Source organism: Eulemur rufifrons, chromosome 11 (assembly GCF_041146395.1).
Source record: "Eulemur rufifrons isolate Redbay chromosome 11, OSU_ERuf_1, whole genome shotgun sequence".
NCBI lineage: Eukaryota > Metazoa > Chordata > Mammalia > Primates > Lemuridae > Eulemur > Eulemur rufifrons.
The window spans coordinates 4,288,599-4,304,157 of NC_090993.1; the positions used below are offsets into that span (position 1 = coordinate 4,288,599).

Consider the following 15,559-nt stretch of genomic DNA (forward strand, 5'->3'; position numbering starts at 1 on the left):
GTTTGATATCTGAGACTATTACTGAACATTTAGCAATATGACACTTACCCTTAGATGTTTACTATCATGGAGCTTTGACTTTCTAAATGTATTTAAAAAAATGTTTTTGAGACAGTCTCACTCTGTCGCTCCAGCTAGAGTGCAGTGGCATGATCATAGCTCACAGCAACCTCGAACTCCTGGGCTCAAGTGATCCTCCTGCCCCAGCCTCCTGAGTAGCTGGGACTACAGGCTGGTGCCACCATGCCTGGCTAATTTTTTCTATTTTTAGTAGAGATGGGGTCTCACTCTTGATCAGGCTGGTCTCGAACTTCTGACCTCAAGTGATCCTCCCACCTTGGCCTTCCAGAGTGCTAGGATTACATACGTGAGCCACTGCGCCTGGCCTAAATGTATTAAATATTAAGTGTACTTAATTGTTTACAAATACAGATTTGTACTTACCATCACAAACTTGATAAATACAAATATGTATGCTTTTCCCCTCTATTTGGGAAAGTTCAAAAAGGGTGGTCACACTCCAAGCTATTTAAGTATATTGCTAGAATTTAATGAGAATAAATCATGTTTGTATAAAATACAGAAGAAAAAAATTGCAGCTTAAAAGCTCAGTGATCCCCACTGGTCCATAATGTTGTAAATATCTGTAATTTTCATGGGTTGCATCAATGTGCCAAAGAAAAGGATAAAAATCAAATGAAACTGTGGGGTCTAAGCATCACTGTGGCTAAGCGCCCACACCAGTGGGCTGTTTCGGCCGAGAGCCACCCACAGAGCAAGCACACCCCGACACGTGCTGAGTGCTCGCCGAGCGACAGTTGATTCCTCACAGTTATTAAATTTAATCCTCACAAAACACTTGATATTATTACACTCCTTTTGCAGATGTGGAACTAGGCTTTGAAGGATTAAGCAGCTCATCAAGAGACAGCAGTAAGGGTTAGCTGTTGGGTTTGAACCCAGATCTTCTGATACTAGATGTGGCATTTGTTCTACTTTGGCATAGAAACCTATAGATCAAGAGTTGGCAAACTTTTCCCGTGAAGAGCCAGAGAGTACATATTTTAAGCTTTGTAAGCCTTATGGTCTCTGTTGCACCTGTTCACCTCTGCCCTTGTAGTGTGAAAACAGCCAGAGATAATATATAAATAAGAGTTTAAGGCCAGGCACGGTGGCTCACGCCTGTAATCCTAGCACTCTGGGAGGCCGAGGTGGGCGGATCGTTTGAGCTCAGGAGTTCGAGACCAGCCTGAGCAAGAGCGAGACCCCATCTCTACTAAAAATAGAAAGAAATTATATGGACAGCTAAAAAATATATATAGAAAAAAATTAGCCGGGCATGGTGGTGCATGCCTGTAGTCCCAGCTACTCAGGAGGCTGAGACAGGAGGATCCCTTGAGCTCAGGAGTTTGAGGTTGCTGTGAGCTAGGCTGACGCCACGGCACTCACTCTAGCCTGGGCAACAGAGTGAGACTCTGTCTCAAAAAAAAAAAAAAAGAGTTTAATTGTGTTCCAATAAAGCTTCATTTCCAAACACAGGTGGTGGGCTAAATCTGGCCAGGGGCCATGATTTGCTGACCTCTGATACAGGCTAAAACATACAAACAAATCACGAAGTGACTAGGCTCTAAAGACCCTCCTTTTCTGACCTTCAGAGGCATTTGTCGTTACTGCTCTGCTTACTCGACTGACCATGCAATAATTATGATTTCACTGTAAATTCATCTTCCAGTTCCTATGTCTTCCATAGTGCCAGCCTGCCTCTCCCTGCCACCAATTCCAGTGTTGTGGTTAAACACTTCAAGGCAGTGATTAGTAACTTTTTTTTTTTTTTAACATCAGCACCAATTCAGGAAAAATAAGCTCTTCCCCCTACACTTGGTAATAACTGCTTTGCTGAATCCCAAAAACAATATATTCTTACAACTTAGATTCCTTTAACAAATATTTTCAGAATGATCTTTCTAATTTTCCAGTCCTTAATTTTATATAGTGCTTTAGGATTCAAAACATGTCTTCTAGAGACCAGGCACAGTAGCTCATGCCTGTAATCCCAGCACTTTGGGAGGCCAAGGTGGGAGGATTGCTTGAGGCCAGGATTCCAAGACCAGCCTGCACAACATAGTGAATCCTCATCTCTACAAACAATTTAAAAAGAAATTAGCCAGGTGTGGTGGCACATGCCTGTAGTCCCAGCTGTGTGGGTGGCTGAGACAGGAGGATCACTTGAGCCCAGAACTTGGAGGCTACAGTGAGCTATGATCACGCCACTGCAGTCCAGCCTGGGCAACAGAGCAAGACCCTGTCTCTAAAAACAAAAACAAACCAAAAACATGTCTTCTAGTAAATTATCTCATTTATCTTTGAAGCAAACTTTGAAGTAGGTATTATTATGGAGAAACCTACACTCAACAGGTTAAGTGACTTGCCCAAAGTCACAATTCCTTCCCTTCAACTTAACATTGAACAAGCAAGTACTGTGCTGGGTGCAAGTAATAAGAAGATAATTAAAATCCCAATTCCTTGCCTTTCTCCCTTATCCTCTTTGTTAATCCCTGGCCTCTGCTAAAACCTATGAGCCTAGATAAGCAATTCTGGAAAGATTCTTCTCCTAGTGGTGGTCCAGGAATCTTTTTCCCCTTAAGGTCTCTGCTTTGTTAAAATGAAAGCTACATTTGAAACTAGATCAGAGACCTTTCTGAAAAGCCAAATAGGGCATGAAGCTCTCTTGTCTGAGGATGCTCATCCATTGCTTCATGGAATTCTCTCCAAGGACTCATCTGTGGTATTATAAATCATTTTTAAAAATTATTAGATTGTCTGGTCAATATAAAGTTAGTTCTTGTTATTACATTCCGTTTACTACTTGTTCTGAAAGTTAACTTTATTTCCCCAAATAAATATAAATTCTTTCTATATCCTTTGAAATGACATCATTTACTATATTCCTTTCATCTGTCACAACCTTTCTGCATATGGTCAGTCCTTGTGTCCACTGGCCTTTCTTCAACTAATTTTAAAGAAAGGAGACTTTCTAACGTGGGTTCTTTATTTGATCAGTTGTGTTACTGGTTCATAGTTATTTCTTCAAGATCTGCTCTTAATTCTTTCAGATCCTACTGGCTGGCTAATATGCATAGCTGTACAGCTGTCCTAATATTCTCCCTGAGCACATTCAGTAGTTTAGGGTATTTTTAGTTTCAGGGAAGGATGGTTTTTAATTACAAAGAGTAGCTGTCACATAGATAGTCTTCTGAAAGAAACTTTCTTCGCCCTACTTACCTCTGCAATCAGATCATGCAGCTCTCCTTCACTGGGACAGCATCCTAATGACCTCATAATTGTTCCAATCTCTCTGGGGAAAAAAAGCTTGTCAATAGTTTTAGAATACAAACTCTGAAAAGGCAAGTGCTGTATTTCTCTAAATTATTTCAGAGCATATGTATTATAACATAGCAACCAAATCACTAGGATATTGCCTCATGATTATAAAAGATGCTTTCTGGGAAGAGAAAAAGGCAGGCAAGTGAACCAAAGACAGATGAAAGACGTTTTCACTGACTGGCAAATGCAAGCCCTGCCTGGGCCAAAATCAAAAAGTTCTGGAAAAGGAATAGAAAGGAGAGGTGAGGAGTAAAAAAAGAAATGTCAGCCCCTGACCAGCTGATTTTTAGTGTTACTTAACTCTTCTGAGCCTCAGTTTCCACATCTGTAAAATGGGCATGATGATGTCTACCCAGGGGTTTTGAGGCAAAGTTTACATTAGTATCACAGCGCTTAAAAAGCATGGCCCCAGGCCGGGCGTGGTGGCTCACGCCTGTAATCCTAGCTCTCTGGGAGGCCGAGGTGGGCGGATTGTTTGAGCTCAGGAGTTCGAGACCAGCCTGAGCAAGAGTGAGACCTCATCTCTACTAAAAATAGAAAGAATTATATGGACAACAAAAACTATATAGAAAAAATTAGCCGGGCATAGTGGCGCATGCCTGTAGTCCCAGCTACTCGGGAGGCTGAGGCAGGAGGATTGCTTGAGCCCAGGAGTTTGAGGTTGCTGTGAGCTGGGCTGATGCCACGGCACTCTAGCCTGGGTGACACAGTGAGACTCTGTCTCAAAAAAAAAAAAAAAAAAAAATTCAGCATGGCTGGAACACAAGGTATAAGAGGGAGAAGAGCAAGAAAAGAAAGTAAAATGGAATATTTTGAAGTAGACAAAATAAATGGGACCTTGAAAATTTTTCAAGAGCTACAGGGTGATATTAAGGGCTTTAAGTAGGGTGATGACATGAAGAGACTTAAGTGATAGCTCTATAGTCATATATGCAGAAAACGATATGTTATTCAGTGCAGCATTATTTTTAATAATAATTGCTTAAAAACAAATCAAGTGTTCAACAATAGGAGACTGATTGAGTTATGGTTCATTCATGCAATGAAATAACATTCTGGAAACAAGAATGAGGTTCTTTATATTCAGATATGAAATGATGTCCAAGATTTTTATTGTGAAAAAAATAAGGTGCAAAAAAACATTTATAGTTTGTTACCACTTGTGTTAAAAAGGAAACAAAAAGAAAATTTATGAAGAAGATCCCCAAAGCAATCACAGCAGCAACAAAAATAAATAAATGGGACCTGATCAAATTAAAAAGCTTCTGCACAGCCAAGGTAACTATCATTAGAGCGAACAAATTAGAGAGAAAATATTTGCATGTTACACATCTGCTGATAACTAGACTCTACATAGAACTTTAGAAAATTAACAAGAAAAACTCAAACAACCCCAATAAAAAGTGGTCAAAGGACATGAACAGAAACTTTGCAAAAGAACACAGAATAGTGGCCAGCAAACATATAAAAAAATGCTGAACATCTCTAATCATCAGGGAAATGCAAATCAAAACCACAATGAGATATCACTTAACGCCAATGAGAATGGCTTTTATCAAAAAGTCCCAAAACAACAAGTACTGGCATGGATGTGGAGAGACAGGAACACTCTTACACTGCTGGTGGGACTGCAAATTAGTACAACCTCTGTGGAAAATAATTTGGAGATATCTCAAAGAACTAAAAATAGAAATACCATTTGATCCAACAATCCCACTACCAGGCATCTATCCAAAGGAAAAAAAGTCATTTTATAATAAAGGCATCTGCACTCGAACGCTTATGGCAGCACAGTTCACAATTGCAAAGATGTGGAAACAACCCAAGCGCCCATCAATGCATGAGTGGATTAATAAAATGTGGCATAGGTATACCATGGAGTACTACTCAGCCATAAAAAGCAATGGTGATCTAGCACCTCTTACATTATCCTGGGTGGAGCCAGAGCCCATTCTTCAAAGTGAAGTATCACAAGAATGGAAAAACAAGTTCTCCCATGTCCTGAAATACACGGCTAGAGGCACAGAACACCAAACAATCCCATGAGCTACTCTCAGATCATCATTCCGGTGCCAAGAACATGGGAGTGCAGCAGAAGGGGCCAGGTGGGCCCTGGAGGACTCCAGATGGTATCTGGCTGGAGCTGGGATCCCGGCCATCGTGGAGGAAACCATACTGCTAACAGCTCAGCCTCAGGAACAGTAAGGCTACTAAAGGTGATCGAGGAAAAAAAGAGAAGGGCAAGAAAGAACACAGACCAGAAAAAGATCAGGTCATTGATTTTGATAAAGAGATAGAGGTCTACAAATGGAAAGAACTGAAAAGAAAAAAATGTACGAAAACACTGAAAGAAGTGAAAATAAAGGTACAGGAGACAGGAAATAAAAACTTATAGCTTAATGATGAAAATGAAAGAAGTTCAGAAATAGGAAGAAAAAGTAAGATATTAAATAAGAATTAGAAAATGAAACAAGAATATAAAATAAGTAATTGATAGACTCACATATAATATTAAGGTTGAATAACCTATTTCTTTTTTTTTCTTCAGATTTTTTTTTTTATTTCAGCATATTATGGGTGTACAAAAGTTTAGGTTATGTATATTGCCTTTGCCCCCCCAAATAACCTATTTCTACTAAATGAGATTTTAAATCAAGTAAGTTGATCGAAAATGATATTAAAGTAACCTTCCTTTTAAAATTAATATTACACTTATTAAAATATTTAAAATTGTTAAAGTAACCTTTTCAAAAACTGAAGCCAATGTACTAAAATAAAATTAAAAGTTTTTTTGAAGTTTAATAATTGCTTCTTTTTGTCAAATTTTTGGGCTAGAGAGAAAAGACATAAACTCATTTGTATACAGTAATGTGCTAGTTATCAACTGGCTTCTCCAAGGGAAAAGGCTCTGATTTGTAGCATTTGTTGATTTCCATTGTGTACGTACATCCCCCATGGCCAACTTCCAGCCACCAGTTGAGGTCAGGAAAGGTGGAGTCTGGAAGAGACGCACAATAGCTGACATCATATGGCATCTCCACCATCCATACACTAGACAGAAATAACCTCAAGAGCATAAATAAGAGTAAAATGTAATAAAGTAATTAGGAAGTGATAAATTTTGAGTATTTTTTACCTTTCTTTTATTTTAATTGTTAATAAAAACATTTATTTTGCATTTTATACAGAATAACCTGATAAAAATATGGAATGGTCCTCAAGTTTATGTGTCAACCTTGTGCAGGGGCCATGATAATTTTCTCTGGGTTGTTTTCTCTGTGTTTTCTCTGTGTTGATTTCACTATAAGTGCTGCTGAAGAAAGCACCTTTGTTTTTAATAAAATTTAATTCAGTTTAAATAATTTATTTCTTAATATAAACTAGTTTTTAACAATGGCTTGTAGAATCCCTGAAAATTTAACGGTCAGCTCTTGTGAGCTAGTACGAGTCAGCGCAATGTGGCTGTACACACCACTGATATTGCCAGTCACAATCACTCCAGACAGTTACAGTGGCCTCTCCCAGGCTCAATCTATACTGGTTCATCTCTTCAACAACCAGAGTGGTTAGGACCAACTCACTTAGTATTCTACCATGCATACAAAACAGAAATTGAATACAACTTTTGTAAAAAAACAGCAACAAACGTTTTCTTTTGGAAAATTATTTTCTTCCCTTTAAATCGATTTCATGAGATTTTTTTTTTTTTAAATTGCCAACTACTCAATTTTGGTAGAGTTTTCAGAGAAAATGAAAATCAACTGTTTCATATAAAGTCTTTAAAATATGCAGAGACATTTCATTTATTTTGTCAAAGTAAATGTCATATTGATAAGAAGTACAAACTAACTCCAAAAGCCTTTATGGTTTAAGTAGAAGGATTTGTTTCTGCACCTGCACCATATATGGAGTAGTGGATATGGGTGTGAAATTATTTCAGAACAAATGAGTCACAGTAAGGTGGCCCAATAGTGGCGTCATCATTTAATTATATACAGCATTTGGACCACTTCAAATGTTTGAGGACTGGTTCTTCGCCGGCTGGTATTCAGTGGGTGTAGTATCACGTTCCTGACACAAGGTGGAGCCAGTGCCATTGAGCTAGGCTAGGGCCAGGCTGTGAGCCTTCAGTTTAAGGGCAGTCTAAGGTCAAAACACCCCAAAGTAAAGATCTGATGCAGGACATTTGGTGCAATGCTAAGAAACAAAACAATAGTTATAATATAATATATCTTTGTTTTTGCTTCTGTTTATGTGGTGAATCACAATTTATTGATTTATGTGCACATCCTTGCAGCCCTGGCACGAAGCCCACTTGGTCCTGGTGGATTTTTTTTTTTTTTTTTTTTTTGGTGTGCTGATGAATTCAGTTTGCTAGTATTTTATTGAGTATTTTTGCCTCTATATTCATAAGGGATATCGGTCTGTAGTTTTTGTTGTTGTTGTTGTTGTTGTTGTATTCTTTCTTGGCTTTGGTGTCAGGGTAATAGTGGCTTTGTAGAATGAGTTGGGAGGATCCCCTCCTTCTCAGTGTTATGAAGTAGTTTCTGCAGTATGTGCACCAACCAGCTCTTCTTTGCAGGGCTGGTAAAGTTCAGCTGTGAATCCATCTGGTCCGGGGCTTTTTTCTATTGGAAGATTTTTTATTACTGCTTCAATCTCATTGCTCGGCGCTGGTCTGTTCCCGAGTTCTGTTTCTTCCTGATTGAGTCTTGGGAGGTTGTGTATCTCCAGAAATTTGTCCATTTCCTCTACATTTTCGAGTTTACGTGCTGTAGAGATTTTCATAGTATTTGCAGATGGTATTTTGTATTTCTGTGGTATCAGTTGTAAAATCTTTTTCATTTCTGATTAGATCCTGATACATAAAACGTAACATAAAGAAAGCCTAACTATTCACAAAATAAATAAATAAACTGTTTAGTAATTTGAAAAAAAAATTCTATTTAGACCTTTACTTTTAATAATAAACCAAAATAAATTCCAGATAGAATAGCTGCTTTTACAAATGGAGACAGAGCTGAGGCCAGGAAAGGCAGGACCAGACCTCACTCACTGCGTTTCCAGAGCCTTCCCTGGAAACACGGGTGCACACTCTGCCCCAAAAGAAGAAATTCATTTGAGTTACAACTCCACTGCTAACCCGCTGTACAATCTTGGGCAAGTGTTTTCGCTTCTCTGTACTGAATTTCCAACCGATAGAGTGGATGGTAATGATATCAGCAGCTTGACAACACTCATAAACTTTAAAGTGCTACACAAATTAATATACAGGATAGAGATTAAAATACCACAGTCGTCCATGTTGCTACTCCTCAAATATGCTTAGTGTCAATATTTTAATGCTAAAAATCATGCTAATTTTCTTAGTAACCATCTTTTTTTTTAATTTTTTTTTTGAGACAGAGTCTCACTCTGTTGCCCGGGCTAGAGTGCCGTGGAGTCATCATAGCTCACAGCAACCTCAAACTCCTGAGCTCAAGGGATCCTCCTGTCTCAGCCTCCCGAGTAGCTGGGACTACAGGCATGCGCCACCATGCCCGGCTAATTTTTCTATATATATTTTTAGCTGTCCATATAATTTCTTTCTATTTTTAGTAGAGATGGGGTGTCGCTCTTGCTCAGGCTGATCTCGAACTCCTGACCTTGAGCAATCCTCCCGCCTTGGCCTCCCAGAGTGCTAGGATTACAGGCGTGAGCCACCCCACCCCCACCCCCCACCTCTTAGTAACCATCTTTATTTAATAAAGTAGACCATTTAAGTTGTAAGAACATACACTTTCCCTCCCAGGGCCTCAGTAAAGTTATTTTAATTTTGAATGGAAAAAAGATGCAGCCCATAAACTTGTTTATTTGTCCTGAATTGGCCCTTTTACCAAAAAAGCCCTGGCGTCACTGCTCTAAGGCATTTGGGAGATTTTCTTTTCACTGCTACTGTCCGGAAGCCTCAAGGCAGAAGATGTCCTTGAAGGCCTGGGGTGGGTAGGGTGGGCACCTTAGCACAACAAAAGATTTGGAATTAGAAATACCCTGATATGACATGGAGCAAACTATTTACCTTCTCCTTGTCTCCAGAAACTGGAGATGCCAACCCTTACGACACAAATAAGATTAAAATGAAGCCCACGACAGTGAAGGTGCTGGAAAGATGCACTTAACTCCACTGTCCACCTTCACCACTGCAGTACGGCCCACAAACACAGCTGAGGTATCAAACAAAACTTTATAAGGTGTGATTAATACTATAAGGTAATAAGACCAATTGTACTCATCAGTCTTGTACCTTTAGGCATGAGGAACTAAGGAATACGTATGTTAACAGTTACAACTTGTCATGAATAAAGTCTCTTATTGTTCATTCAGTTTTGCTCAAGTTTAAAGCATTCAGTCCCCTGACTAGTCTGGTTTAGTTCTGGTTTATAAGCATCAAACAATTCCTTTCCACTACCATTTCTTTCTTTCTTTTTTTTAAGAGATGGGTCTCGCTATATTGCCCACGTTGGCCTCGAACTCCTAGGCTCAAGTGATCCTCCCGCCTCAGTCTCCTGAGTAGCTGGGACTACAAGCGTGTTTCACCATGCCTGGCTTCCAGTACCATTTTTAAATCACTTCCCACTACTTTGCTGACCTCTGTACTAGATACTGAGTCTTGAGATTGTAATCCTATCAAATAATCTTCATTTAGCCTGGCCTCCTAGAAGAATGGTTTCATTTCTTTGATCTGTGTGGCACAGATCCTACAATTCCTATAGACTCTAATCTCCCCTACTGTTTGCCTTTTTTTTTTTTTTTTTTTAAGTCTCAAGCTATGTTTTGTCTCTTGTCCTCCATTCCAGATCTACCAGTATTCATGTCTTTCTCTCATCTTTTTATCTTCTTCTGTTTGAGTTCTTTTTGCTATTTTATTGGGGGAGTGTACCATTGTTTAAACATTATTAATCATTCTTTGTAATATCCCATTCATGACTTGATAATACATATTTATATATTTTAAAATGCAAATTCTATTCATTCATTCGCTCAACAAATATTTACTGAAAGCCAACTATGTGCCAAGCACTAAAACTACAGTAGAGTTCATCTCACTCACAGAGTTTACAATCTATAGGTCGGAATGGGCAATACAAATACAGTGTATTCTTCCCACCAGACTATGAAGAATAAGAAGCAGTATTTATCTGAAGCAATAGTTAGCAAAGGTCTTTTACAGAGCACAGGAAAACAAATACTCTAAATAGCATAATAAATCCAAAGTACAGTATAAGAGAAAAGAGCCCTCTTCTATTTTATGAGTTGTATCAGTCATTTAGAATAGTAACAAAAAAGTATTTCCAAACCTCACATCCACTGTATTATTCGAGTCATGGTCAAACACTTCAAATGCTTCTTTGATTTTTTTGTGAAATTCTGCTACTATAGCCTCTACAAAAGACAAAGTAAATAAAAATTATTTTCCTTTAATTTTGAATTCAACACAAAAATTTCAATAACCAAACTAGAAATCTTTTTGTTTTCTTTCTTTTTTTTTTTTTTTTTTGAGACACAGTCTCACTTCGTCCCCCAAGCTAGAGTGCAGTGGCGTCATTATCGCTCACTGCAACCTCAAACCCCTGGGCTCAAGCAATCCTCCTGCCTCGGGCTCTGCCCCCATGAATGGATTTATGCCATTATCTCAGGAGTGCGTATGCTATGGCGGGACTGTGTTCCTTACAAAGGATGAGTTCAGCCCTCTCTCCCCCCATATGATGCCTTCTGCCATGTTAGGATGCAGCAAGAAGGCCCTCACCATGTGCCAACCCCTTAATCTTGAACTTTCCAGCCTCTAGAACTGTGAGAAATAAATTCCTGTACTTTATAAATTACCTAGTCTGTGGCAATCTGTTATAGTAGCAGAAAACAAAACTAAGTCACCCTGTTTTTTAATGGAAGTGCTTGTGGATGTTATCCTTTGCCACTGTACGCTGGATGGTAAGGGGCAGATAACGTCCCTTTAGTTCACAGTTCTGCAGACGGAGAGGAGCCGTATTCAAGGGGCTACACTTAAGTAACCATAGCCAGGGAACCTCATCTGCACCTGGGCTTGATTTAGATATGACATTGTGGATTTTGAGCTGGTGCTGTAAATAGATGGAAAGCCCCTTGTGGTGGCCCTGGGAGAGGGCGAGTGTACTCCACACGTGGGAGGGATGTGAATCACTGGACCCCAGAGGGCCGACGGTGGTAGCTAGTCTCCAAGATGGCTCTCAGTGACCCCCGCCTCTTGGTATGCACACCATCGTGTGGTCCTCTCCAATATTACACCAAGGTTAGTTTACGTCACCAATAGGATACAGCAAAAGTAGTAGTTTGTCATTTCTGAGATTAGGTTATAAAAGATGCTGTGGCTTCTGTTTTGATTTCTCTCTTTCTCATTCTGTGAGATACCAGACGCAGTGTTGTCAGAATGCTCAAGGGGCCATGTGTCAAGAAACTGAGGCCTCGAGCCAACAACCAGTAAGGAACCAAGGCCTCCTACCAGTAGCCATGTGAGCAAACCCCAGACTTGTGAGAGACCCTAGCCAGAATCAACAAATAAAGCTATGTCCAGAAATTATGGGAGATAATACAAATTTGTGGTTTAAAGCTGCTAGATTTGAGGGTAATTTGTTACACAGTAGTAGCTAATACAGGGACTATGTCAAATTCATTCTCCTACTTCTGCAATCCTAGTTGTTGAACAAGTTTTGCTAAATAGGATTAATTTTCCTTTCCCTTTTCTCTCTCACCTGAGCTCATCACTTTCTCAATTTTATAAAGAATTCAAGATTTGAAAATTATTTTGGAGGTAGTATAAAAGAACTTTTCCTCACTTAATTGTGTTCTACTGCTGCTATTGTCTATACTTTAAGGAAAATGTGGTCCAACTTAGCTTTAAAATGAGCAGGGTGGGTTTCTGTCTTCTCATGGTTTGCTACTTTACTGTAAACAGCTTTTACAAATTTGAAGGAAAGGTTTTCCTTGCTGAAAAAGTTATCAAGCCTAAAAACAGTGTGCAATCACAGATATGTCTATAAAAAGATGTCTGTCATCTGCGTTTTATAGTGTAGAAGAAAGCTTATTGCAGTTTCCAGCTATTCCTATCTATGGTTTTTGGTGTGGTTTAAGACACATGCAGGCACAAAATGTTAAAGGCCTTCTAGAAACCAACTGATTTCTTTTTTAATTAATCAGTCCAGAAAGTCTATTTTAACAGCTTTAATTTCTATACTATGAAAACCCGAAAAACCCCTTTTTAAAAGGTTCAAACCACATCAAAATGACTTGAAAGGTATTGAATGTCAAGAAAAAAAAACATAGTTTCCTTATGAATATTTGTTTACTGATTTTAAATAAATGTCAAGATCTCTACATGATTCTCCAGAAATTTGGAGCTGTTAATGTAAGAATTTAAAAAACAGGTAACAATCAAATGCTGACCAAACAGGCTCTACTTCTCACTAGCCTGTTTCTTTATCTTTTTTTTTTTTTTTTCCAGAGACAGGGTCTCATCTGTCACCTAGGCTGGAGTACAGTGGCTGTTCGCAGGCATGATTATGGTACACTGCAGCCTTGAACTCCTGGGCTCAAATGATCCTCCCGTCTCAGCTTCCCGAGTAGCTGGGACTACAGGCGCATGCCACCACGCCCAGCCGGGAGCTACTACTTTCCACTGGCAAATAGTGTACTTCCATGGGGGGCAGTCCTGTGGGACTGAGCCCTTAACTCGTGGGTCTGTAGTAACTGCAGGTAGTTGGTGTCAGAATTGAGTTAAATTGTAGGACACCCAGTTGGAAACCACAGAAAACTGGAGAATTGTTTGGTATGGAAAACCCACACATTTGGTGTTAGAAGTACTGTGAGTAGAAACAGATCCTAGTGGTAGCAGAAGTGCTTAAAAAAAAACCCACATTGATGGGGCTATGTCAAAGGGACATAGGAGCCAACTGAAAGAGCTCCCAATGACCAAAGCTGGAACAATTTAAACAATATAAAGTACTGAATTACAACCCAAAGAGTATAAAATAAATATCCATGAGACCACACTCACAGAAATCAATGACTGAGTACAGTCCCCCCATATCCACAAGGGGATGTTCCGAGACCCCCAGTGGATGCCTGAAACCTCGCATTAATATAATCACACACCTATGTATACTATGTTTTCCCATATACAAACCCATGATGAAATTTAATTTATAAATTAGGCACATGAAAAGATTAGCAACAATAACTAATCATAAAATAGAATTATAATATACTATAATAAAAGTTATAAGAATGTAGTCTTTCTGTCTCTCTCAAAATATCATACTCGCCCTTCTTTTAGTGATGATGTGAAATGACATGGCACGTATGTGATGAGATGAAGTGAGGTGAACACACAGGGATTGTGATGTAGCACTTGGCTACTACTGAACTTCTGATGATACGGCAGAAAAGGATCATCTGTTTGGGGGGATCCTGGACCATCCTGGACCATCAAGGAGGGATCCTGGACCATCAAGCCCAACGTGACGACGTTGATGGCTGGATGTCAGGAGCAGATGATGTCAGTGACCGAGGGCAGGCAGCATAGATAGTGTGGATACAAGGGATGCCTCACGTCCTGGGTGGGACCCGGGGAGATTTCATCACAAGACTCAGAAGAGCGTGCGATTTAAAATTTAAGAATTATTTCCGGGATTTTCCATTTAATATTTTCAGACCTCTGTTGACCTCAGGTAATTCAAACCAGGGAAAGTCAACCACGAACATGGGGGTATGACTGTAACAAATAATTAGGAGAGAAGAGACAAACCTCCTGTGCAGAAGAATTCCAAATAATTCGTGTAGATATTCCGCCCTCACGGAGTGGGAACACAGGTCCACACTCGTTACGTGTGGCCTGCACAAATGACGTCCTTCCAAAGACTACAGTATGGAATGGGGAAACACAGTAACTCCGTTTGTCAGAGAAACCTGACAAGCACTACCTTAGCCAGGTGATCAAGGTTAGCATCAACAGGGATAAACTATACTGACAGTATACACGCTTGATACGATGTGATGAAAATGGCACTTGACCTCTGTGGTCTTCCCTAAAGTCCCGTTCTACCAGTCTAATCATGAGATGAACATCAAGTTCTAAGAGTGGGGCATTTTGACCAGTTCTCCCCAAAACTGTCAAGGAGCTTATCAAAAACCAGGAAAGTCTAAGAAACTGTCACAGCCCAGAGGAGGCTCAGGAGACAGGACAACTAAATCTAATGTGGTTGTCCTTAATGGGATCCTGGAACAGAAAAAGAGCATTAGGTAAAAATTTAGAAAATCTGGATAAATTATGGACTGTAGTTAATTTTAATGATTACCTTATTAACATCTTTGAATAAATTTTGCCACCATTTCTAGGTTGCAATACAGTGTAAAGGTGAAGATCACAGACTCTAGAGCCAGACCACCTGCGTTCAAAGATCAGACTCAGCACTTACCAGCTCTGTAATCTTTTGGACAATTTACTTAACTGCTCAGATAGTCAATGTTTATCATCTGTAAAAAGGACAATATCAAGAGTATCTGACGAGGTGGTTTTGAGGGATACTATCTGAACCATAGTAACCGTCAGTAAAACTTACCCATTATCATTACTAATTGTCTCTAATTTGGGGAAGTGGCTTAGTATCTCAGGGAAGTTAGGTTATATAGATTCGATTGAGAGAATGTAACTTTTACTCACTCACATGAAGCATACACAGAAAGAGAAAAGTCTAATGTCACACTTAGTGTTATAGCATTAGCCTTCAAGAAGTTACTTTACTGGAATCTGCTGACATTTCACTAATAATATTTTTGAACTGGTAATTACTATAATTTTTATCTTGGGATAGATATGTAAATCGACTTTTCTAAAATAGTCAATAAAATTATATATTTCATACTCCTTTAAAAATATATTCCTCGTCTTATTTTTAGTTGTTTCTACTCTACTGGGCCACAAAAAATATATAGTAGAGTTGCTTATTATAAAATAAACATAACTAAATTAATAGGTCAACATAATAATAAAATGTCTAATTGATGAAATCCCAGTTGACACAAGTTATACCATTATAGAATAATTTTCTACCTACCTGGGAGGCTGAGGTGAGAGGATTGCTTAAGCCCTCAAGACCTTGCCTAT

The 15,559-nt window shown here is 39.1% G+C and overlaps 1 protein-coding gene and 1 non-coding gene across 2 annotated transcripts in view; both read right to left on the reverse strand.

Moving 5' to 3' along the window:
- EFCAB2 (EF-hand calcium binding domain 2) overlaps positions 1-15,559 on the reverse strand; it is a 37,053-nt gene that overhangs the window by 9,519 nt on the left and 11,975 nt on the right. Inside the window, exons 2-3 of the mRNA XM_069484639.1 lie at positions 10,722-10,806; positions 3,283-3,355 (exon numbers count right to left, since the gene is read on the reverse strand). Coding sequence (XP_069340740.1) covers positions 3,283-3,355; positions 10,722-10,806 — 158 coding nt within the window. The remainder of the gene's footprint in view (positions 1-3,282; positions 3,356-10,721; positions 10,807-15,559) is intronic.
- Positions 6,584-6,688, reverse strand: LOC138393528 (U6 spliceosomal RNA). Its single transcript, XR_011235208.1, has one exon. It is a non-coding gene; the product is annotated as a U6 spliceosomal RNA (small nuclear RNA).